The 27,129-nt window shown below is 41.9% G+C and overlaps 2 protein-coding genes across 2 annotated transcripts in view; one reads left to right on the plus strand and one right to left on the minus strand.

Moving 5' to 3' along the window:
• Positions 1-1,906: 1,906 nt before the first annotated feature.
• Positions 1,907-21,221, minus strand: LOC138976029 (importin subunit alpha-6-like). Its single transcript, XM_070348821.1, has 12 exons — positions 21,131-21,221; positions 20,489-20,583; positions 19,102-19,217; positions 18,530-18,713; positions 17,336-17,440; positions 16,653-16,729; positions 15,961-16,074; positions 14,293-14,392; positions 11,872-12,040; positions 6,632-6,723; positions 4,887-5,051; positions 1,907-3,909 (listed from the first exon to the last, which is right to left on the minus strand). The coding sequence occupies exons 1-12, from the start codon at positions 21,210-21,212 to the stop codon at positions 3,766-3,768; spliced, it is 1,443 nt and encodes a 480-aa protein (XP_070204922.1). The 5' UTR covers positions 21,213-21,221; the 3' UTR covers positions 1,907-3,765.
• Positions 21,222-23,852: 2,631 nt separating this feature from the next.
• Positions 23,853-27,129, plus strand: part of LOC138976024 (DNA replication ATP-dependent helicase/nuclease DNA2-like) — a 39,715-nt gene continuing 36,438 nt past the window's right edge. Inside the window, exons 1-3 of the mRNA XM_070348813.1 lie at positions 23,853-24,043; positions 24,303-24,338; positions 25,039-26,915. Coding sequence (XP_070204914.1) covers positions 24,005-24,043; positions 24,303-24,338; positions 25,039-26,915 — 1,952 coding nt within the window. The 5' untranslated portion in view covers positions 23,853-24,004. The remainder of the gene's footprint in view (positions 24,044-24,302; positions 24,339-25,038; positions 26,916-27,129) is intronic.

Here is a 27,129-nt window from a genome sequence, read left to right on the forward strand (position 1 = left end):
CTATTCGGATGCCATGGGTCGTGTACGACCCATACTTTTAACGTTGAATCCTTCTTTTAAAGTATGGGTCGTCTACGACCCACATCATCCGGACTGTGTAGTTCAAAGCGTGATCCGGTGAAGGTTTAAGATAAAGCCTGCACAAATGTACTCGAGTCTGCAATTTTCATTATGAACATGGTATGGTCTGTTATGCTGTAGAAGATTGTAAAACCTAGACTTTGTGACATTGTTTGCATTATACTTAATAGTTAGATGTTGAATCTTTTTGGTGGTTGAATGCTTTTTCTCGCCTTCAGTTTATGCGCTTCAAAGTATGAGTCCTTCTAGCCAAAACAATGCACATCTGTACTGAAGTTCACCTTAGAACTTTTAAAGCCGGCACAAGCCTGATCCTTTCAGAGGAAAAAAATCTGATCTTATCTGTCTCTAGTAGGGTATGCTGCTACATGTACTGAATTAGTTGCAAATTTGAAAAGCTTTGAGAAGTTAACCATCAGCTTACTGCATTATGCTTCCCATTGTAGAAACAATCAGGTTTATAACTTAAAAGACACCCGTGTTACGTTTACTTTTTGATTTCAGCAGTTCTTTGCACGCCTTCAAAGATTTGTTCAAGCTTTGTATCTCTTCTTCTTGGCGTTCGCAGAGGTTACACGATCAGTCCAGCACTGGTGATAAAGCTTTGTATGATTGTGTTGATACACGGATTCAACTTCAAGATCATGTAAAATGAAAAGCTGTCTTAAAATATTCCAGCATGAGCTAGGCTTGATGTTTGCAAAGAAGACTATGAATGAAATGCTTACTTGATAAGCACCGAAAAGACAAAATACAAACACTGGTGATGATGAGAACAAATTGGCCAAAATCTCCCCTGTTCATTAAATGAGTTGTGACGTGTTTTCAAGTGGAAGCATGCTTGTTGCACATGTAAACGAACCCATTGGACCCATGATTATTTGCATGTTTTGAAAACAACACATAGATTGTAGATGTATGAAAGCGCAGGAAGCTATGAAGCAATGTGTGATATTTGCAACAGTGTATATATATATTCTCAGTGTATTGTGATCATTATCAAGACAAAAATAAATCATTTGTATTAAATGTATGGGTTTATTTTGTTTTCTTTCTTTCTGGGTGGCCGAGTGGTAACGCACTTGCGCTCGGAAGCGAGAAGTTGCGAGTTCGACCCTGGGTCAGGGCGTTAGCAATTTTTCCCCCCCTTTCCTAACCTAGGTGGTGGGTTCAAGTGCTAGTCTTTTGGATGAGACGAAAAACCGAGGTCCCTTCGTGTACACTACATTGGGGTGTGCACGTTAAAGATCACACGATTGACAAAAGGGTCTTTCCTGGCAAAATTGTATAGGCATAGATAAAAAAAATGTCCACCAAAATACCCGTGTGACTTGGAATAATAGGCCGTGAAAAGTAGGATATGCGCCGAAATGGCTGCAATCTGCTGGTCGATGTGAATGCGTGATGTATTGTGTAAAAAATTCCATCTCACACGGCATAAATAGATCCCTGCGCCTTGAGTCCGAGTCTTTTGTTTGTTTGTTTGTTTGCTTAACGCCCAGCCGACCACGAAGGGCCATATCAGGGCGGTGCTGCTTTGACATATAACGTGCGCCACACACAAGACAGAAGTCGCAGCACAGGCTTCATGTCTCACCCAGTCACATTATTCTGACACCGGACCAACCAGTCCTAGCACTAACCCCATAATGCCAGACGCCAGGCGGAGCAGCCACTAGATTGTCAATTTTAAAGTCTCAGGTATGACCCGGCCGGGGTTCGAACCCACGACCTCCCGATTACGGGGCGGACGCCTTACCACTAGGCCAACCGTGCCGGTAGTCCGAGTCTGGAGATACGCGCGCGATAAAAGACTTCATATAAAAAATCCACAATCAAGTTAAAACTAAAAGTGTGAGTGCTGTTTTGGGGTCTTAAGTTTTATGTATGAAATACAACAACAGTACGAAGAGTACAACCTAGATAAATAAATACAGTGGAACCTCCCTTTTAAGACCTGGGAAAATCTGGTCTTTAAAAGGAGGGAGTCTTAAAATAGGGGTATTTTTACAAAGATTATGAACAGAAAGTTTGAGAAAACAAGGTCTTTAAAAGGAGGGAGTCTTAAAATGGGGGGTTCCACTGTATTTACATGTAGTTCTCGATTGTTTGTGAGATTGAGAAATAGAGAGGAAGAGACTCTGAGAGAGATTATTGCCATCTTGAGTGCGTTTTTAAAAGGGAGAGATACAAAGAAACCCTTGTTCATTCACATGCCTTCTCTCTCCCTCTGTCATGCACACACAATCATGCACTCTCTCTCTCTCTCAATCAAAAGCAACTGAGCTGCAAAGAAGGTTTATATTGTGCTGCCAAAGTACATACAAAAATCCAGAAGAAAATTGTTGCTGCACGTAACTATTTACACAGGAATCATCTGACAAATTCAAAATGCCTTTTTCAGATTATAGGGCCATTAGGGGGATACATGTACAATGTACTTCTTTCTTCTAATCTGACCACCATGTCTTATGGTGGGTTGTGTCTAATAATTTGTGATTACATTATTTTGTCTTGCTCTGTTGACTTCGCCTGCTCCTTGTCACCCCATACTGTATGTATCACATTTGCAATAGTCAATCAATATGGGACATAATAAAAAAAGACGATCGAATTCTAAAAATAACTTGAGTTTGTATGGGTTGTGAAAGAGTGAATGCCCTTCCTTTTAGGGAGACAAACCATCCACGGGCCAATCACTAGCCAGGGGTGTGTCTGAAACACGAGGACAAGGAGCACGTGTAGATTAGGCCAAAAAGAAAAATATGTCTGTTTCCGGTAACCCGACCGACCCTATTTTTAAGCGCCGACCCTAAAGTTGTTTTTTTCGCTTTTTGCAACAACAAAAAAACAAACAAACAACAACAAAAAAGTCAAGTATACTTTATTTAGTTTCAATATAATTATCTAGGACAAAAACATGTGCTAAATAATGGTAAGTAAACTAAGGAAGCGTTTAAAAAAAATTAAAAAAACACGTAAAAAGACGTTAACAAAACGTAAGAAAAAGGTAAAAAAAAAAACCTAAAAAAAAACGACCGACCGACCCTATTTTTTTTGGCGATGTTACCGGAAACAGACATATTTTTCTTTTTGGCCTTATTTGTGTCCCTAAAAGCAACGCTATTCACTTTTTCACAACCGACACAAACCTGACGAGTTATTTCCTTATATCGTCTATTACAGTAATGCATGCAGATATGTACATGGACACTCTCACGTGTATATTATTTGTGTCCCTAAAAGCAAGGGTATTCACTCGTTCACAAACCCGACAGTTATTTCCTATTATCGTCCATTATAGTAATGCATGCAGGTATGTACATGGACACTCTCACAGTGTTATTTCCGATTATCGTCTATCATAGTAATGCATGCAGGTATGTACATGGACACTCTCACAGTGTTATTTCCGATTATCGTCTATCATAGTAATGCATGCAGGTATGTACATGGACACTCTCACAGTGTTATTTCCGATTATCGTCTATCATAGTAATGCATGCAGGTATGTACATGGACACTCTCACAGTGTTATTTCCGATTATCGTCTATCATAGTAATGCATGCAGGTATGTACATGGACACTCTCACAGAGTTATTTCCTATTACCGTCTATTATAGAAATGCATGCAGGTATGTATGTACAAGGACACTCAAGGTCAGTGAACGCGTTCTCCTCGTTTAGTCATGGATGTCATTTTCTTCCTGGTGGCCAAAGTAAGTCTCCATGATCTCAAGTGCCTGGTTCTGGATGGCGTCGTTGGGGTGACTTTCCAGCTGCTCTAGGCTCGTCAGTCCCCCACACTCCTCAAAGATAAACCTGGCCTGCAACACAAATTTATATGAGGCCAATGAAAAAATTCAATGCTTCGGACTACGTGACCCAATTTTTTTCCTCCCAACTCTAGAACTTTTTTTAAAACCCTTTAAAAAAAATGTTTTTAAAAACAACTTGATTTCCCAAACTTTACAAGGGAAGTTACTCTTCTGCGATATCCAGGGGACACATCTCGCACGATTTCCAGCCGATAAAAAGGGACACGCCCCAGCATACATAATTTACAAACTTCAATTAAAGTAATCAAACAATAAAAAATAAAAAATACCGACCTATTTTTTTTAGCCTTGTCATCAGAAACTGACGGTTTTTTTCTTTGGGCCTAAAGACTGGCTGAAGGCCAAAAGTTGTAATGTAAATTGCTTAGCCCTGACTGGGTTTCACAGACTTCAGGAAACATTAGCAACTTGATGTAGTATCCAACCCGGTCTGATGCACGCACAATACTGAATAACATGCAATTCGAAGCCAAAAGCACGAACTGAGCATTGACATAACACTTGGTTGTGTGACTACTCAAATGTGAACTATAATTGCGCAGGTTCGTTTGCTTCCATTTTAACGCAAAGACCCAATTTGACATTTGCGTCATGTAACACTTTCTACCCCACCTATGTTGACCAAGTTTTTTTTTAGCCGAGACCGGCTGTGCTGCAGCAGGTCACCCAGAATTGTAGAAACTGTGTATCAACACGCTGGAATGGAGGTGTTAGATGGACATTACAGGAAGCGACTGAAGCCAACAGTCTGAGCGGATATATCCGTACCTGGTCAGATAGAGTCATATGAGTGGGTACGGATATATCCGTACCTGGGAGACAATGAGTTAAGCTTAGACCCCATTTGTACTCTAGCAATTTAATCGCCTTCATGTATCTTTCCATATTTATTGCAAATTAATTGTAGTCTGTTACCATGAGAACACATCAATAACAACAGCTAAAAAAACAAAACCAAAACTCACGTCTGCATAGCGCAAGGCGGCTTCACAGAAAGCCATGGCCATGTGGAGCAGCTCAATGTCAAAATGTTTGAGCAAGGGCACGACCTTGGCTACTGCACCATGGGACACCAGCTCTGTGCACACTGTCTCCCCGTGACTCGCCATGTTGCATAGCGTGTACATTGCCTAGAACAGAATTTATGTCGTCACGTCATTGGAACACACCAACAAACACTAGCACCAACAAACAAACTGAAAAAGCAGCAGCTGAAAATAATAAGTCCCCATGACTCGCCATGTTGCATAGTGTGTACATTGCCTAAAACAGAATTTATGTTGTCACGTCATTGGAACACACCAACAAACACTAGCACCAACAAACAAACTGACAAAGCAGCAGCATGTTGCATGGTGTGTACATTGCCTGAAACAGAATGAATGTCATCAAGACATTGGAACACACCAACAAACACCAGCACCAACAAACTCTTCTCCTTCTTTGTTCATCGGCTGAAACTCCCATGGCTTTTTTATGTTTGACCATTTTTACCCCGCCGATTAGGCAGCCATACAGCTCTTTGTAGAGGATGCATGCTTGGTATTTTCGTGTTTCTATAACCCATCAAACTCTGATATGGATTTCAGGATCTTTTTCTGTATGCACTTGGTCTTGTGCTTGCGTGTCACACCAGACACCAGCAGGTCTGAACATCAGCTGACCTGGGAGATCAGAAAAATCTCCACCCATAACCCACCAGGCGCAGCCGGGATTCAAACTCACGACCTTCCGCTTGGGGGGCTGGTGTCTTATCCACAAGGCCATTGTGCCCGTTGCACCAACAATCAAACAGAATTAATGTTGTGACGTTATTGGAACACACCAACAAACACCAGCACCAACAAACAAACTGACGAAGCAACAGCCGAAATTAATTAGTCCCCATGTCTCACCATATTACATAGTGTGTACATCATTTGCAGAAATGATTAATTATGTCACATCATTGAAACAAACCAGCAAACACCAGCACAAACAAACGGACAAAGCAGCAACGAAAAATATTTAGTCCCCATGACTTGCCATGTTGCATAGCTTGTACATTGCCTGAAGAAATTATTCATTTTGTCCCATCATTGAAACAAAAGAACACAAACAAGCTGAAGCAGCCAAATATAATTTAAAGTCACAGAGTCTGACTGACGAACACAGGGTCAAACAGCACAACACCTGACCCAGCGTTGTTCTCAGGTCCAGCTCTGAAAAGCTCCTCAAAGTACCAAAATTTAAACTGAAACATACGGAAATACATCCTTTAAGTATCAGACCCCTTCTGTTTGGAATTCACTGCCCACTGACCTTTGCAGTTGCTCTTCCCTATCTCAGTTCAAATCAAAACTAAAAACACACCTTTTCCACAAACATTTACCATGAAATGCATTTTCAAGCCTGGTCCGTTCCTGATGGTCACTTTTGTCCCATGTACTGTATATAGTTTTTCACGTATGTGTTTTGTGCGCGCGCGAGTGTGTATGTTTGTAATAATGTATTATTGTGCAATTTGTTTTATGTAGCCCATGCGTGTGTTTGTGATGTTTTATAGAGCAATGTGTTACTCATTGATATGTGTGTGATTGCACGTTAAATAATGTTATGTTGTCGTAGTATTTTGATTGTACAGCGCTTATTGTACAGGAGCAGGGTACCTGGATACATGCGCTATATAAATATCATGCATTATTATCATTATTATCGTTGTTCAACGTACCTCCACCTGTACATCATACCCTTTGTCAAGCAGGACAAGCAGGGCCGGAAGTATGGGACCATACGCAATGGACTGGCTGACGTTGTAGTCGCCTGCAATACAGACACCACCAATCACAAACTGTATGCTGTGCAATGCAATGCATTCTACTGCTGCTAAACGCCAGGCTGTGGCATAATTTACAAGAAGTGTCCTAATCTACCAAACTGGTCTGAATGCAGAATTTAACCTTTAAAAAAAAAAAAGTTTTTTGAAAATATTGTGTTCACCAGTCAATTATTCAGCCTCTTTTTTTCTTCGAGCTACTTGTTGAGAACATGTGTCCTGACTGTATGTCATCAGTGCAGTGAAACCCTCTTTTTAAGACCCTCTGATTTAAGACTCTCTCCTTTTTAAGACCTTGCCTTTTCAGATTTTATGTTCACAACCTCTGTAAATTTACCTCCATTTTAAGACTCCCTCCTTTTTAAGACCTTGCCTTTTCAGATTTTATGTTCACAACCTCTGTTAATTTACCTCCATTTTAAGACTCCCTCCTTTTTAAGACCTTGCCTTTTCAGATTTTATGTTCACAACCTCTGTAAATTGACCTCCATTTTAAGACTCCCTCCTTTTTAAGACCTTGCCTTTTCAGATTTTATGTTCACAACCTCTGTAAATTTACCTCCATTTTAAGACTCCCTCCTTTTTTAGACCTTGCCTTTTCAGATTTTATGTTCACAACCTCTGTAAATTTACCTCCATTTTAAGACTCCCTCCTTTTTAAGACCTTGCCTTTTCAGATTTTATGTTCACAACCTCTGTTAATTTACCTCCATTTTAAGACTCCCTCCTTTTTAAGACCTTGCCTTTTTAGATTTTATGTTCACAACCTCTGTAAATTGACCTCCATTTTAAGACTCCCTCCTTTTTAAGACCTTGCCTTTTCAGATTTTATGTTCACAACCTCTGTAAATTGACCTCCATTTTAAGACTCCCTCCTTTTTAAGACCTCATTTTCTCCGATTTTTGGAGGTCTTGAAAAGGGGGGTTCCAGTGTCTATACACCAGGGGTGGGACTCTCTTGTGATGAAAAACGAGGAAATCCCTTTTTTCTAGGGGGGTTCGGGGGCATGCTCCCCCGAAATTTTGTTAAATGGTACATTAAAATCTGTGCAATCTGGTGCATTCTGAGACTAAAATTCAACTCGTTTGGATCAGGTAAAAAATACATACTCCTCATACCCCCCCCAAAAAAAACCCAACCCCAACCAAACAAAAAACACTTTCACACAACAATGGTAACATTGTAATGGTGCATACTAAAGTAATGAACCATGTATCCATAATCCAATACTGGCAATAGTATGATCCAAGTGACGCCCCAATGCATTAAAGCTCAAAATGACTATTAGTTCTCAGGAGTTTTCAGTCAGCACAATTTAACTCTCAAGCCTCCAGTGTTCTGTTCCATCTTTACTGCTCTCCATATCATTCAGTCAACAAGTTATGGATACTGTGATGAAATGGGACGCGGAAAAATAGATTACCCCAGCAGAATTCGTAAGTTGTGTCCGCGGAAATCCGCGGATTCGCGAAAAAGTCCCATCCCTGATACACACACATTAAGGCAAAGGGAGCCACTAAAATCTAAATTTGTATTTACTTCTACCATAGGCTAATGTTATATGCTTATGAAGTGGTAAGGCATATACGATTTCAAAACGGATAACGTTTTCAGTACCGTCACTGTCCGTTACCATGGAAACGGCAATCTCCAACTGCCAAAATGGGTTGCTAGGAACACGTTTTTTAGCTTCCCCTTAAATCATAGGAATGTGATTTTTTGTATGTAGGATGTAGGAGTCCATAGTTGTGGAATGACAACAGGGATTTTTTCTAGTATGAATAGTTCTGATAAAATATTTTTTTTAGATGAATTATCATGTTTTTCAGCACAATTTTAGTAAATATGACCCGCCTGAACAGTTATTTATTAATTTAAAGAAAATTCCTGTTGTCATTCCACAGGTTGTCCTCTGATAAGCATGTCCCTTAAGTTTCATTGCATTCTGAACAGCTGGATTGAAGAAAAACAGTTTCCTAGAAAGCAGGTCATGCAAAAACGCTGAACAGAGAAACAAGGCCGAGAACATTTCAAAGCTCTTTCATTCACCCCAAATCAATGTTAACATAGTTCAGGTATTTTTCACAGACACCTGGTAACTACAGGCTTACCTAAAACTGCCCAGCAGCATATGCTGCACCCCCTTGTAGTCTGATGAGCTCATCCTGTCTTTTGAGTTTAGCTGCACGCACAGTGTCGCGTCTCTTGTTTAGCTGATCTTTCTTGAACCTGAGGCTGCCAAGAACCCTTTTACACTCCTAGCCTTGTTTAGTCTTTTCATGTTACAGCCTGTTGTAAAGCCGTAGAACTGTGCAGTGTTGAGAGCAGCCGCTGGTTCAAAATTGAATTCCCTAGCCCCTGTGACGACTGCAAACCGTACGCGATTTTTGCATGCAAATTTGTCCTTGGGGCAGCGAACCCAAACGCTGCTGTGGAGACACTCATTAGAGTTTTGGGTTTTTCCTGACACACATCTCTGAAGCAGTTGATCTTTCGTCAGTCTCTGGTAAACTGGTTCTAGAGGAGGATTCAGCTTCTTGAAGTTGAGAGGTGTATGGACGAGTTTTGCGTGTGGTCCTGGGGGCTGGTAGAAGGACCATGACGCGGCACCATGGGGGCACAAGTCATGCTGTGGCTTGTCATCTGTTGAGAAGCCGTGACGCAGAGATGCCATCACTGCCCGTTTCATGTCTGCAACTGTCTTACCACCCCCCCCCCCCCCCCTAATTGCCCGATTATAATATATCGTCAACTTCCTGATTGTATTCAGAGTCAGCTGATCATACCCTCGCCCTCCCAAAGTGATTCCTTTTTTGCGGCAGTCTGTCACAAGGTTCCGAAGCGCTGTTACAAGACGCTTGGAAACGTGATTGATGTACTCTTCTTTTTCGATGGTTACTTGATCTCCATAAGGCTTTATTTTGGAAAGTTCCTGGAAGGTTTTTGTGTCACCGTCTGACAGGATAACTGTGTATCGCAGATTGTGCTGCGACACTGACCTGCCCCACAGAACCCGAGCCGCCTCGACTTCCATGATGCCACTGGAACCTAAAAATAAAACCACCGTTTCAGTCAAAGTCAGCCACTGAATAGCAAACACACAAACACACACAAACACACACACACACAAAAGGCAATCAGCCACATATCTACCAACATAGACGCTATTATTGCTTTTGTTCAGTACATGTATTACTATGCATGGATTAGTACCCAAACACACACACACACACACATGCATGCACACATGCATGCACACATGCATGCACACACACACACACAAACACACACACACACACACACACACACACACACACAAGGCAATCAGCCACAGATCTACCAACATAGACGCTATCATTGTTTTTGTTCAGTACATGACTATGCATGGATTAGTACCCATGCAAACACACACAAATACACAAACACGCACAGACACACACACACACGTACACTTCACATAGACAGCGCACACAAAACACTGACACACATTTTCACAAACACTTACAGATCTATGTAAAATTCAAACACAACACACTATCATCCCATTTCAACAAACGTCTTCACAAACGCACCATACACACATACTGTTTAGATCTACGCACTCACCTGCAAAATTCTTGTCACAGATGTCCAGTTGTTTTACCAGCCAGGCAGCATACTCCAGGGGTTTCTCCTGAAGAAGTTTGTTTCCAGTTGTCTGGCAAACGTATGACAGTAGTTGCACATAACATGAGCGTCAAAGCAAATTCCAGTCAGCACGTCTAGACTACAGCACACCCTATTCCAATGTGGGACGAGTGCCCCCTGGTCAGCCATGATCCGTCGTAGCTTACACTGATATCAAGAACATCATCATCAGACAGTGTCATTCCATTGTGCGTTGCGTGTATCTGTCTGACCTGACGGACAGCGTCACTGAATACTTTCTCCTCCAGTAGATCTACATCAAGTCGTTGATAGAGTTTATCAGCTTTCTTCTGGAAGGTTTTGTGATCCATGCCTACCAAATCTAAACTTTCACAAAATTTGTTAAATTGTTGAGCACCTAGCCCACATATCAAGGAGTCTGGACGAATAAACGGCTTGCCTGATGAGACCATAATCCGTTTGACCGCTTTCTTTGGAAGCAAGGTATCCAGCGGTACCTGGAACAACTTCCTCACATGCGCGTACACTGCAAGGCCGTGTCTCTGTTTTGAGTCTGGGCATGGTGACAGCGTTGGCTGTTTACATTGCGGACAACAAAGTTCGTTTACAAGTCAATACCATCAAAGGTTTCCAAATCAACAAGACATCTCCTTGTTTGGGAAGCCTCTGGACCTGTCGCTTTTGACCAGTGGCTGCTGTGTAGGCCTATGTGTTCGTCTTGAATTGTTTTCGCGTCAACCGCCAAGAACACACTCTCAGTCCTGACGCAGAATTTGATCTGCATGCCACAGCGGTCGATCCAGATTTTGTGCGCTTGGTCACCGATTGTGTTTTAGTTGTTCTCTTGTCTCTGCAACTCTTCAGTTGTTGTCTTCTCGTACACTTGCCTTTATGATGTGTTTTTCGGAGCGTTGATCTTTTCACACGTGCCATTTTTCTAAGCAAACTCAGTCGAAAACTAAACGCGGTGAGCAGACGACTTTTAAAACGCGAAAAGCCACGCGAGCCTATCTGACCAATCGTGGCCAGGTATTTACGTCATACCTCCGTATATGGAAAGTGTCTGTGGTTTGCTTGTTTGAAAAATAGGGGGGTTTACCCAGGAGAATCCATATTTAACCGAAAATAACCGCAGAATGACACAGGGGAGAGAACTGCTGTTCAAACGGTATACGACGTTCCCGCGTTGGGCGAGCAGAAATGTCTGTTGTCAAGGGTTGAAAATCGGAATTTTTATCGGAAGAGTGAATGAAAAGACAGAAAAATTCGCCGGGTTGGTGCAATGAAATATGTTTTTAGAGACTTTGATGAATTTGTATAGTGTAATCATATGCATTTCATGAAAGTAGACAGATTGAAAGGTGCAAAACTGCTAACAACTCAAAATGGCTGTTTAAGTCCCATCACTCTAAATTTCAGTGGCGCACTTCGCCTTAAGACACAGATCTACCAACTAGACTAATAATTCCAAGGAGCACACACTTACTGGTCATGTTGGACATGAGCCAGACAGTCTCCTTGGCGACATAGGACAAGGAACACTCCAGCAGTCTCAGAAGGGCAGGCATGAGGCGCGGGTTTTCACAGGCCATCAGGCTGTAATCGTCGGGTCCGCTGCAAATGTTACCCAGCGCTCGCAGCATGGGGGTCACCACCTGTGATGTCACGTAACAATATGAGAATGAGCTAACTTCTTCTTCTTCTTAGCTTATGGGCTGAAACTCCCACGTTCACTCATGTTTTTGCATGAGTGGATTTGTACGTGTATAACCGTTTTGACCCCGCCATTCAGGCAGCATATGCCGATTTTGGGGGAGAGCTAACAATATGAGTTATCTCCAGAATGAGCTAGCAATCTGAGGATGAGCTAACAATACGAGCTATCTCCAGAATGAGCTAACAATTTGAGGATGAGCTAACAATAACAATTTGAGTATGAGCTAACAATATGAGCTATCTCCAGTTTGAGCTAACAATTTGAGGATGAGCTATCTTCAGAATGAGCTAACAATTTGAGGATGAGCTATCTCCAGAATGAGCTAACCATCGGAGGATGAGCTAACAATATGAGCTATCTCTAGAATAAGCTAACAATATGAGGATGAGCTAACAATATAAGCTAACTCCAGAAAGAGCTAACAATATGAGGATGAGCTAACAATATGAGCTATCTCCGAAATGAGCTAACCATCTGAGGCTGAGATAGCAATATGAGCTATCTCCAGAATGAGCTAACCATCTGAGGATGAGCTAACAATATGAGCTAACTCCAGGATGAGCTAACAATTATGAGGACAAGCTAACAATTATATGAGCTATCTCTAGAATGAGCTAACAATTATGAGGATGAGCTAACAATATGAGCTATCTCTAGAATAAGCTAACAATTTGAGTATGAGCTAACAATATGAGCTATCTCTAGAATGAGCTAACAATTATGAGGATGAGCTAACAATATGAGCTATCTCTAGAATGAGCTAACAATATGAGGATAAGCTAACAATTACACATTAACATGCTTCCATTTGAAACTTCGAGGTCTTCATCGGGGATTGACGCCCGACCAAAGGTAATTGAAGCCCGACGGAGCGAAGCGACGGAGGGCTTCAATTAGACTTTGGGAGGGCGTCAATCCACAATGAAGACCGAGAAGTTTCAAATGGAAGCATGTTAATGTTATTGTAATTCAATCTGACGACGATCTCTTTCCTGCTTTCATGCGATGGTAAACAGACAGAATTGGTTCTGTTCTGTTCACACACTACTTTCAGTCCACCTACCTGCAAGGGTCAAGTCCCAAGAAATATGTCTCTGTATTCCTATCGTATCACTCTGCTCCTGTTTTGTTTTCTTTCACACACATTTTCCCTTCTTTTTTGACGGGTTTCTGGACAGCAAACTCTAAAACAAATTCTTTTCATCACAAAAGCGATCTTTGGAATTGACTGACGTAGTCCGGAAGAATTCATGCATCCACTTACGTCACGTATTCGACGTCATCACTTCGCATACCTTATGGTCTCGGTATTTCGTTGGCCTTCATATTTCCTACTTGTGAAAGGACCCTCAAAGCTAACCGAGACTAGTTGAGGCTGTATCAATGCGCCTCGCCAGCAGGTTGTTAATGGATTTTTTAGCGAGTGGTTATCGACAATTAATGACCGGTAATTTTTAATGAGTTGGGGCATTCTGACCAATCACAGGATCTGTTTCATTAAAACGCAAACTTGATTGAATTACAATATGAGCTATCTCCAGAATGAGTTAGAAATTATATGGTTATCCCCATGGCCAGCTGCAGAAAAAGATTGCAATCAGATCAGTGCTATCGCCAGAATGATTTCCAATCAGATCAGGACTATCCCCAGAATGTACTACAATCAGATATCTCCAGAATGATATACAATCAGATCAGAGCTAACCCCAGATTGATTAACAATCAGATCAGGGCTATTCTGCTTCTTTTTCTTCTTCTTCTGCGTTCGTGGGCTGAAACTCCCACGTACACTCGTGTTTTTTGGGTAATTTCGTGTTTCTATAACCCACTGAACTCTGACATGGATTACAGGATCTTTTCCGTGCGCACTTGGTCTTGTGCTTGCGTGTACACATGAAGGGGGATAAGCCACTAGCAGGTCTGCACATAAGTTGACCTGGGAGATGGGAAAAATCTCCACACTTAACCCACCAGGCGGCCGCGGCTCGAACCCTCGACCTTCCGATTAAGAGGCCGACGTCTTACCACCCCACCACAGCGCCCGTCAGGGCTATTCTGCACAAAGTGGACTCTAGGAAATAAATCCCTCGCCGAACATGGGGATCGATACTGACAATTGCTTTTTGAAGCCAGCGTCGCTACCGACCAAGCTATCTCCCCGCCCAAGCCATGATGTGTCTCCAGTCTTACCTCCCCATCCTGGACGTGACCAGTCATGGCTGTGTGAACAATGATGTCCACAATGATCGGCAGGAATCCCATGGACACCATCTGTGCAATGATGTCTTGGCTGAAATAAACACATTTTGTTGCTTGAACATTAACTATTTTTAACACGTGGAACCATATTTCTATGCACTCATGCCCATGTGGTCTGCATGCGCAAATTGAGTGCATTTGTTAATGCAAGTTTTCATTCGTCACGCAGTATTTTGAATGACATGAATAAGTATGAGAGATGGGCCGGCAATAAGTATGAAGTAGTACAAAACTCAGCTAAGCGCAAGGAAAAAACAATAGTGTCATAAGTGCAGACGTTGTCGTTTGGTGTCGCAAGTTGGTGAATCACCAAGGCTTATTTCAAAACGCAAACAACATTTTTGCCATAATTTCCACAGAGCTGCTAAACTTTTCAAAGTTGGGAAAAGATGATGCCTCGCACTGCCATAAACTTCTGAAAACTGCCAAACCTTTTATGCTTGTTTTCTGCAAATTTGTTGAAGAAAGCAAATTCTAGAAAAAAAACCTGTGAGTGAAAAGCTGTAGGGTTTGAAAGCAGGAGGACAGGGGGCTGACTGTCTCTGTTAAAGCCGAAGAATATCGATAAAACTTATTCATTGGCTTTTGAAAGAAAGAGGGGACACAATGCACCTCCGATCCGTCTTTGACTAACAAGGATACTGTCCACTGATGTGCATGTGTGTCTCCCGTCTGTCCACCCTGTGTCAGGGTGGGAGACTTGGGTGGGACACACACATCAGGGGACAGTATCCCAGGTAGTCAAAGATGAATCAGAGCTGCGCTGTGCCCCATATTTCTTTCGAACCAGGACTTGCAATGAAATACTAGTTTGGAAAATGGCAATTGCGATCACTGGCTACATTATGATACCCCCTCCTCTCTCCCCCCCCCCCCCCTTCATGTATACATGCAGACCTGTAGTAAAGGACTGGAACCAGACACGAAGGTAATGAAATAGGGAGCCGCTGCCTTGGCGATGGCCAGCACATGCTCTGAGTGGCTAGTGGCAATATTGGTCAAATCAATTAGTTTTATTGGCACCCTTCAGCTTTAAAGGTGGTCGTCTACATTTTTGCTTTTTTTCAATAATCTTATGGTTAGATTTCGCTAAAAAGTTATGTCAGATGATGAATGAACGATGGGGAAAAAAGTTATAGAAAAAAAAATATATGTAAAAAAAGATTTTATTTTTGGGTAACGTGACTCACGCTTCCAATATTTTGTTTTCTGTTTGCTGAGAACATGTGCTTTGCCTAAAAATACTGACCAATCAAATTCATGTCACTATGCTTATAGCCACGCCCAAACAAGTGCAGCAACAGTTTGACACTGGAGCGCTGTCGACGCTTTTTTTTAAACGCACGAAATGCACGGGATTTGAGAGGAGTTTTGCGCTTGGCATTTTCCAAATAAGGATATCCTACTATGAGTACTACGCTGGAATACTACAATAAATTTTCAAACGGCTACACTGGCTTCGTCTTTCCTGATCGAAAGGGGGTGTATTGTTGATATTTGTAGATAATAGACTCTGCATTTTAATGGTCGAATGACGATTTCGTTATAAAAATGTAGACCTTTAACATTCCTCCCTTTGCTTTGTAGCACAGTGCTCACCTGTTGGTGAGATAGGTGACCACCCAGCCCACTTCACACAGCAGTTCAGGAGGCGTGTCCGTCTTCTGTAAGAACTGCAGCAGTATGGGCATCACTCCACACTCCACTGCATCGCTGTCACAGGAACAAGAAGTCAAACTTAAACATTTTATTGTAAAAGGACTGCAATGACTTTTTTGCATAGCTTCTAAGAAGGATTTCAAGTCCTGATTAACCCTTTCATTGCCTGTACGACGTCAGCTGACATCCTGGGTAACTTGCTTTAACGGGGAAAAACCCGTTCAATAGCAACCAGGGAAGAAGAAAAACAACAAAAACAAACAATATGTGTGTGTGGTGTATTCATTTATAAATCAAGGGCACACTGTAAGTTGTCAGTTCATGTAAACACAGGTAACAATTTGTAAACAAATATTTCCTGGCAGCCAACAGGTTAACTGAGAAAACACACTTTGGTATGATCATTTTGAAAGCCTCACAGTTGTCTTGGAATTCTCATAAAACACCAATGACTATTTTAAATTTTAGCTGCACATGGAGGTCTATGAAAACAAACGGCAAAAATGTGTATGCATACACACTGTTGGACTGTATTATATAAACACTAACCTGAGTGGTATTACTTCTATTAGCAGACTAACATACAAAGACATGCAAACACACACAAAAGCACACAGAAAACATGATTATACTTTGCAATTTCTGGCAGATCTCTGATGAGGTTGCTGATGGCAAAAGCAGCTGACCGCACACACGCTGGCGTTGGACTCTGCAAACGTTGTTGAGATTGACTTAAATGACAAGAAGCGAACGAGAAGAAGAACGAGAAGATTTAAATTACAGACACCCAATACAGTGCAATAACGTTCTCACATTCATTTCTCTCTGTGGCTTTTGAAATTATCCTTTTTTCTGGAAGTAATACATTCATTTCTCTGGAAATCCTCTTTCCCCTGCCCGAGCAACATTTCTTTAACTGCATGGTGAATGCAATTCATTTGTTCATACTTTTCGCTCGTACACCAGAAGGAAGGTATCTTCAAGTTCAAACATCATCAACAACATAAACAACTGAAATCTACATAATCTGAAGAGCTGGTTTTATTAGCTTCTCAATTACTTGGATTGGGAGGGTCTGAAGCAATGTTCCATCAGTCATCACTTAAGTACACACTGGCCACGTTAAGACATCCCAATTAAAGACTTCCTCCTTTCTCAGATACTCTGTTCATAGCCTCTGTAAATTTACCTCCGTTTTAAGACTCCCTCCCTCTTATGACCTGATTTTCTTCAATTTTTGGAGGTCGCAAAACGGGAGTTCCACTGTACTCCCTACACAGACCAAAATATAGACAAACAAAAGACAAGCACAAACCTCCAGCAGCTTGATGAGAGGCGGCAGGCATCCCTGAGAGTGAAGAATCTGGCGACACTCGATGCTGTCACCAGCGATGTTGCCAAGAGCCCAAGCACACTGATCCTGCAGCAAAACGGTACAATCACTTTCACAGACAATTCAAAGTGCATGAAAGTTGAAAAAATGCAGTGGTCCCTGTATTGTCAGGCCCTTTGAATGAGAGGACATCTCCTAAATAAAGGACACTTCATGCTTTCCCTCTGACTCATAATGAAGCGACAATTTTGGTGTCCTTTCATTACAGCTTTGTTTGTTTGCTTTACGCCCAGCCGACCACGAAGGGCCATATCAGGGCGGTGCTGCTTTGACATTTAACGTGCGCCACACACAAGACAGAAGTCGCAGCACAGGCTTCATGTCTCACCCAGTCACATTATTCTGACACCGGACCAACCAGTCCTAGCACTAACCCCATAATGCCAGACGCCAGGCGGAGCAGCCACTAGATAGCCAATTTTAAAGTCTTAGGTATGACCCTGCCGGGGTTCGAACCCACGACCTCCCGATCACGGGGCGGATGCCTTACCACTAGGCCAACCATGCCGGTTTTCATTACAGCTACAGTTCAACCTGTCTATAATGACCATTCCACAAACCGACCAGAAGCAGTCACTATAGACAGGTGGGTGCTATGGAAAGGTGAATTATAGAGAAAAAAAAACCCACTTGTCGGGAATCCTTTTGGGTTGTCGTTATTTTCAGGTGGTCGTCATCGAGAGGTGATTGCCAAGGCAGGCTTGACTCGACTACATGCACCAATGCAAGACTCATTTTACTCATTGTGTCTACAAAGGCCTGTCTTTGAATAAACACTGACCCCCTCCCACCCTTAAAAATAAGCCAACAATCAAACACACCTTACATTCTTTCTGAAAAAAACACATAATGTAATCACTGTGTTATAGACTTGCTTTGACTGGTTGGAATAATAGTTTCAAGTTTCCTTTAGAACCAGGATTTGCAGAGAAATTAATAAATAAACAAACCTTCAAAAAACACAATGTAATCACTGTGTTATAGACTTGCTTTGACTGGTTGGAATTATAGTTTCCAGTTTCCTTGAGAATCAGGACTTGCAAAGAAATATCGGTTTGAAAAATAGCTATCGTAATCACTGGCTAAATCCCAATCACCCCCCACCCTCATGCATACCTGCAGCAAAGGACTGGAACCAGACACGAAGGTAATGAAGTAGGGAGCTGCTGCCTTAGCGATGGCCAGAACATGCTCTGAGCGGCCAGTGGCAATGTTGGTCAAACACCATGCGGCCTGTTCCTGAAGCTCAATCTTTGACCCGGTCAGTATTCCCACCAGGCTCTGCAGGCAGTTGTCTATTCTGTAGGTTCAGGAAAAGAAGTGTAGAGTTTAGAATGTGTTCCCGTCAGTGTCAATTGTTTCAGTGCAAACAAGCTCAGTTTATCACTTCATTGACCTCAGAGAAATACATGTTGCACAGTGAGTTTCTGTGTAAGACACACAAGAAAATTACATTCTACAATACAAATACAATTCCGTACACAATTTCAAAGGTGATGTTTGGCGTAGGTGTCATGTCCTCAGAGGGATTTACATAACAGCTAACAGGTAATAATTCATCAAAGTTTATCTGAAGAATATATATAATAATGCAATTGCACAAGTGTGCAGCTGAACTTCTGTAAACACCCGCCAGCCTCAATTGGCCAGTAACACTGGAAAATGAACTGGCCTGGACCATCAGTTACCTGAAGAGGACGTCGATGTACTCTGGTCCCTGTGTGAATGCTCGTCTCAGCTTCAGCAAGCACTCCTCGGCACTGGCGCCACCTTTGTGCACCAGTTCTCTGCATGCTGCCTCTATCTAAAAACATACATCACTTTATTTAAGACTCCTGAACATCTTATACCAGCACAGAAGTGAAACTTAAAATATCCCGATGTGTCAAGTTTGTTTATGTATACACCTGCAGATTATCCACAGTAGCCCCATCTATGTATATGGACTAGGTTCTTTAGTAATAGTCATCTTGAATGCTGTCGGACATGTATACAGTGGAACCCCCCCCCCCCCCAACTTAAGACTTCCTCCTTTTCAAGACCTTCCTTTGTCAGATTGTCAGTTCATTATCTCTGTAAATTTACCTTCAATTTAATACTCCCTCTTTTTTAAGACCTGATGTTCTGAGATTTGTTTAGGTCTTAAAAGGGAGGTTCCACAGTACACTCTTGCTGCCAATAAATTGTGGCGCCAAGTCCATGTGAATGACAAATGATTAGAACAATGTATGTATAAAAAAAAAGGCTGTGGCTACATCCACGGGTCCGTGCCTCGAGTCCCCCATGCTAAATCCACGTCACTGACAAGGGACGCTACTCTTGCCCAATATTTTCCTGCTTTCGGTTCGGCACTTAAGAGACATGACTAGGACGTCAGCTGTAAAATATCAATGTCATAATTCCATGTTTAGACTTTATGAGCAGTATACAGCGTTCTCTGTGGTGACATTGCAACATTGCAGCCCCCCCCCCCCCCCCCCCCCCCCTCTTAATACGAACCTCACCTGAACTTGCATGTTTATTCGGGATTTGCACTTTCCTAGTTTGCGGTGATTTTTGATGCAGTGTGAAGCATGTGTCGATTGTTCAAATGTTTAAGTGAATGTTGTCAACGTGTGGACTAAAGCTACCAACCGGAAGATGAAGAATGATGTATTGGTCTTCCCTATTCGCTAGATTGGTGCTGAGGGGCTGAACTCCGTAACTAAGTCACAACTGTCCACAGACAGTACTCCCATGATTTTGAATTCACCATTTTTTGCTCTCTTAAAATCTAAGAAGATCAAGCGGTCGTTCAGCAATGAGTTTGTGAATTCAGTTACTTCTCTTTATTGTTACAAGACCCAACACAGGGTTATTTTATGAAAACAAATTGCAACACAAATTGATTCTTCCTCCTCCTCCATCTCAACAATATGGCGCCAAGAGTCCCGAGTGCCAACGCGAGGCTTCGACTGCCGAGTGATTCCGAACGATTCCGAGATTCCGCGGAAATGACGTCACTGACGTGGATATAGCATGGGGGACTAGAGGCACGGACCCGTGGATATAGTCACTACCAAAAAAAAAACCTACCTCTTGCAAACAAATTAAGGGTTCTTCCTTCTCCGTTTCTTCTATTCGAACCCGCTTTGCATTGTACTTTCGGTCCCGCTTGTTCTTGCGTATTTCTGAAGAAAAGAACACACTTGTCAAATTCAACAAAACAAAAAAGAATTAACATGCATCAAACACAAGATAAATCTCATGCATTTCACTTCAAAAGACTTCATTAGTAGCATTAGTATGCCATAACTTAAAAATTTAGTCCAGATTAGACAAAGTCATAATAACTGTTGGGTGTTCGCTTACTAGGCTAGTTAGCTAGGTTAGCTTGAACGAAAGTCAGGCCGTCTCCCGAGCCTCCTTCTCTTCCTGGAAAAATCCGGGCCCTTGTGAGTGTTAAACTGTGGTAATATCTGCATTCTCAAATGTTAAAATCATGCGTTAAAGCATTGATGGAAAAGGGGTCAGCTGTTAGTTGCCCGTGTTTCAGTGCAGTTGGTAACTGACAGATGGGCTCCGACTCGTGTGACGTAAAGGGGTTTTACCAGCTGACTCTTCTCCATACGCCGTCACGTGCCCATGTTTCGTTCCGAACAACGGAACGCGAGTTGAACTATCTTATCTATGTCTATAATAAAGTGTAGTACGAATTTTCCACTTTAAAGATCTTACCAATCTGCGTGTCCCTCTGCCTGGATCGCAAGTTTTGAACGGTAGGTGCCGCGTGTTTATGTTTCGTTTTGTGATCGGCCATGCTGTCTGAAGTTTGAACCGGGAGAGTTATGCCCCTTGATGAAGACTACTTTCATAAACGAATTTATTTAATTTGATAATTGTATCTTATTTATCTGTTACATCTATAGAAAATGTTATGAGTGAGAAAATATGACTTTATTTTTTTTTATAAAAAGAAGTCATAGAATTCATATGTTTTTGCTTCTTAAATTTCTTTTTATATTTTTTAATGTCAAATTTGGTTTGTATTTTTAGGAAACCATGGCGGTAAAATCCAAAATGGATACCTTTAGGTAAGGCAACGGAGTGTTCTGGCGCTATAGGGCTCTATCGTGTTTTGTCACGAGTGCACAACAACCAACTCAACACGAAAACGTATTTGAGTTGTAGTTTATTCATTGCCTCAGACAGTCTGTCTTCTTCTTCTTCTGGTTTCATCCCGCCTTCAGCATATTGAAGATTCTGGTGTACTGGAGGTTTTCTACTGCACACATTGGGGGGGGGGGGGGGGGGGGGGGGGTGTGGTGGGGGAGCTATAGGGAGTAGTTTGAGAGGGGGGGGGGGGGGGGTTGCAATTTGCAAATCAGCAGAACAGGGTGTGTCAGTCGGTCATACATAAGTGCTCATGTTTTAAGCACACCTGACAACTACGTATAATAAGTATACATGTGTCTTTTTTGTCAGAACATCTCAAATTCTGATGCATTTTTTTTGTTTTTCCATTACTTTACTATTACAAAATTGTATCCCATTGCTGGGAAGTTTGGTGCGCTTACTTCCTGTTGAAAGCTAGCATGCACTAGCAGTAGCAGCAACAAGATGATCAAGTCACGCTACCAAAGTGTGTGAGTGTTTAAGGTGTAATTACTCACCTGCACTTTGTGACTTATGGCAGAATGACCAAGATCTATTAGGCCAAAAAAAAAAAATTGTCTGTTTAGGGTAACCCGACCGACCCTATCGATTTGGCGCCGACCCAAAAACTTTTTTTTGATTTCAAAAAAAAAAAAAAAAAAAAAAAAGAGGTAAAAATGCTTAAAAGAGACATTTGGCGTTTCTTTCTCTCCCTTTCTCTCTGTTTTATTTATACGTTAGTTTTGAAACATGTGTTCATCAAATATAAGAAGTGAATGTTCAGCCAACATAGCATTTACAAAAAAAAAAAAAAAAAAAAAAAAAATTTACCTACCTACCGACCCTACTTTTTTTGGTCATGTTACCCTAAACAGACAATTTTTTTTTTTTGGCCTTAGTATTACGTGCCACTGTGGTGACACAGGGGTTGGAGTTGAATACCGTCTCTGAGTGGACATAAAGTTGACCCCTGTCCAGCCTGGATGCGAACCTATGATCCTTGGGTACACTTCTTCTTCTTCTTCGTTAATGGGCTTTGACTCACACGTTCACTCATGTTTTTAGCACGAGTGGATTTTTACGTGTATGACCGTTTTTACCCTGCCATTCAAGCACCATACGCCGATTTCGGGGGAGGCATACGCCGATTTCGGGGGAGGCATGCTGGGTATTTTCGTGTTTCTATAACCAACCGAACTCTGACATGGATTACAGGCTCTTTTCCGTGCGCACTTGGTCTTGTACGTGGTTGTGTGTACACACGAAGGGGGTTAAGTCACTAGCAGGTCTGCACATAAGTTGACCTGGGAGATTGGAAAAATCTCCACTCTTAACCCACCAGGCGGCAGCGACTGGGATTCGAACTCACGACCTCTCGATTAGGAGGCCGACATCTTACCACCACGCCACTGCGCCTGTCTTTTGGGTACACTTACAAACTGAGCTACAGGCGCCATGCACATTTTTACCTGTAGGATACTGTTCACTTGACAGTTAATACATCAAAACTGCTACTTGTAGTTTCTTACATTTACTGTTCAATTATTAGTTTTGGAATGGTCTGGTACTAGAGGTAGTGGTAGCTCTGTTGAAAGAGCACTGGCCTTGTGCTTCTGTTGTCACCTGTAGGTTTCAAGTCCAGACCAGGATGGACACGAGCCAACTTTTTGTAATGACTCAGAGACAGTAACCATGTTCCTACCCCGTAGCACCGCTGTGAGGACAAATGGTCAGTTTAGCCTGGACTAAAAGTATACAAAGTATGTATAGGGCCAAATGTCATGGCAACACAAAAATTGACCAACATGTCAAAACTATCGGACGTTCAGGCAGCTAATAACACGCACACTCCTGGGTAGAGCAACTCTTGTTGCTGCTAGCTTTCCACTGGGAGGAAGTGACCAGAATTCGCCAGCAATGAGATGATAAAGTATGAAAATGAAGAGAAAGTCATTGCTCAAAGTCAGACTAACTAAAAAAAGAACAACAAAAAACGGAATGCACGCATTTTACTGATCTAACATTGACTCAACTGAAACTGATGCACATTATAGTAAACTTGATACAGAGACCAAGAAAATTGCATCTGTTTTTGATAAGAACCCTGAGTGCAAATACACCTTAGATGGGACTGCCAGCGCCATGCTCTGTTGGTCTTGATTATCATACAACAGGTGTGTGTGTGTGAATATGTGTTTGCGTTTTCGTGCATGTTTGTGTAGGCAATGGCATGCTTGCTTCATTTGCTCTGATGATATTACTGCAGTCTCACAACGAACATAAATCTGAATTTTGCAGAACTGTTTTGGCTGATTCCAAAGCTGTTACGGTCGGAAGAAGCCAGCTCAAGGAATGATGGATTGGTGAAAGAACCGTGCAGAGATCTACACCATGCAGCTGAAGTGAAAGCCTTCAGTCCACTCTTGATCGGAACTATCTGCTTGTGCTAAGAACAAGATGAAGCGGTCAAGTTCCAAAAAGGAGGCTTTGTCAGAGGTGAGTCTTTGCTGCTAACAGTAACACTCATAGTCTTAAACATTTCTTTAAGTGTAATTGTTAACTTAAATCCTAACAGTCTGCTGAAAATGTGAACACATGTATTTGAACGGTATTTGTCTTCTCAGGTAATCATTGAATGAAGCACATTGTTTAACGATCTTTTGTAAAACATAAAGGGATTTATTCGTATGCTTTAGTTATCAGCTACACTTGACAAGGATCTGTGTATTCTTTTTTTATTTTTTATTATTTGCAGGATGGAAACCAGCAGAAAATTTCTTCTTTCTTCCAGGTAATAGTTTTTAAGTTAATCTGAGAAAACTGTTGACTGTGATTTAGGCACATAATCCCGTATCAGCCATGTAGAAGTGACTCCACAAACTATAACAGTGAAGGCGCTGGTATTTTTCAAAACGGTACGCAAACTTTATGATGTAAACAGTCCACAAAAAACCGGTAGGCTGGTCATTGGAACCAGTAAAAGTTCAACTCAGAGTACATGTACTGGATTTGTTGTTTTACCAGCCAAAAAAAAAAAGATTGTTCTAAAAAATCAACTGGTAGGTCATACCGGCAGCCAATTTTGTTCCGGTATTTTTTCATTTCAACCGGTAAAATACCGGTAATTACTGGTTAACGCCAATACTGTATGTATAAGTAAAAGAATAGCGACTGTTGAGATTCACTCAGTGGGACTGTGAACCTCACACGGGGCGAAATCAAGTTACTGCCGTCATAATGCAGTTTGGTACATTTGTTAAATTTATATAAAACAGTTGGGTTTCTTCTAATATCTCAGTCAGTGCATTGCTTGGTCTCAATTGGGGTTTTTTCTCTCTATTTTTGTTTAACTGTAATGCCTTTTTCTTAATTTATTTGACTTGACATGTAGTTTTGTACTTTGTAGAGTTTTGGTCAGACAAAAATGCATAACTTATTATATTTGTAAAATTTATTTTATATTTTTGACATTTTTAAAATATTTTGTTTAGAAGGGCCCAGTGCAGGCACAGAGCAAGCTGTTCACCAATGTGAAACGGACAAAGCCACCTCTGACCTTGCAGCGAAACAGCAAAGCCTCAAAGACAGCCTCAGTGTCAACCTCCGGTGCATCAAAGCCTGCGTCATCAGACTCAAAGAAAACTTCTGGCAGCACCAAAACTAACATGACTGTCTTGAAGGAGTTCAACAGCACTGTATTTAAACATGCAGAACATAAGACTCCTCAGAAATCTGGTGCTGGAGCAGACCCTGATCTTGGTGGAAGTCCAGATATTCTCATCATCCCTGACACTCCAGAGGATAAACCAAAGAAATCTCGACCAAAAGCGCCCAGCAGAAGTTTTCTGTGTCCTGCGTCAATGTTGTCAACCATGCCTGGGAAACGAACGTCACCGCCAAAGACTAAGCTGAAACAACGAACAGTGAGTAAGCCCATGGGTCCAGTCAGCATTGAATTTGGTCAGAAAAGGTTGAGTGATTGCCAGGGAAGGGAAGAAAGTTGTGGAGATGGCTTGATTCCATCAAACAATGGCAAAACTGATAATCTTCTCAGCACTGGCAAGACAGTGTCGTCAGACAAAGCTTGTCCGCAATCAGCTAAATCTTCACTGATAAAGTTTGGCGAGGATGTTGACTACTCTGACTTTGCCTTCGAGTCAGGCTGTTCATCCCCAGTCAGTTTTCCAAACCCGGTTCTGGAGCAGACTGCACAAGAAGTAGCTGTGGCCGATTCCAAACAGGCGGTGACACCAACCAAGTCATACTCTGATGGGAACACTGTCAAACGCATGGCAAAGTCAGGCTCATCTCCTGCTCCTAAGAAAATTTTTCAGCCTGAAAATGATGGTGAAAGACTGTCAGAAGCATCTACCTCACATCAGAAATCTCTTGTGGAAATGTGTAACACACAATCCAAAGAAGACAGACTACACATACCTACCTCATACCCAATAGACAATAGTTTTACCGATTCGTCTACCTCACACTCAGAGGATACCAGTCTCAGAGAACAGTCTGCCTCTCAGTCACAGCGACTAGTCAAAGCCAAGCGACAGCTGGCAACGATGAGTGGGTTCAGAGACGTGAAGGAAATGAACCAGTCCGTTAACAATTATCAGATAGGGGGAAGCACCAAGGGGGTGAAAACGAACACGGTCACATGCGCTGAAGATGACGTGTTGGCCGATATCTTAGGGCAGATGGACGGTGTCAGTGCGAAACAGGTACATAAACCAGACCATGCGTTTTCTAAAGACAAGGAGCACCAGGCAGTGGCACTGAAGACTAACTTTGCACTTACTGACGAGCAGAAAATGGACGTAGAATTTTCTGTCTGTGAAACACAAGATGACGATGTTTTGGGTGAGATTCTGGGTGAACTGAACAGCTCCTGGAGTCTGAAGCAGACTGCAGATTCTTACCAACAGGACAAACTGAGATGTGCCAACAAAAAGGGTCTGAATCCGCAGAGAAGATGCAGCAGTGGAAAAGATAGCGCACAGGTGTTTACTGACAGAGAGAGTGAAGAAGTGATAATGACAGGACCATCAGTTGAAGAACCCATGGAATCAAACAGTCCTCAGATAGACGAATCCAAGATTCCAACTCCTGTAAACACAGGACACAACTCAGGAATAGCGAGGCATTCACACAACACAGACACTTTAAAAGAGGAACATAAAGACAAACAATTCTTCCATTCACTCAAACGGGCAGCAGACAAATCCATCCATCACACAGAGAAATATGACAGGGTAGTCAAATCTCAGATAACACCAACGAAAAAGAATGCAGACTGTCTTGATTTGCCCAAGAATATGGAAGACATGCTGGCTGGTAGCTTCGATCAACTGTCACCGTTCAAAAGGTTAGGATGTCTATTTTAGAAAGCGTTGAGGTGTGAGTGTGTAATGTCAGTTGAAAGAAATACATGAATGCATGTACTGATGTTATTGGAATGATAATGCATAAGTTTGCATGAAGATCTCATTATTAATGATCATTTAGTCTCTTGCCTAGCGACAAGTTTTCAATTTAAAAATCTCTGAACATTATGTGATTGGATTTGAAAATGATAATGG

Source organism: Littorina saxatilis, linkage group LG9 (assembly GCF_037325665.1).
Source record: "Littorina saxatilis isolate snail1 linkage group LG9, US_GU_Lsax_2.0, whole genome shotgun sequence".
Lineage (NCBI taxonomy): Eukaryota > Metazoa > Mollusca > Gastropoda > Littorinimorpha > Littorinidae > Littorina > Littorina saxatilis.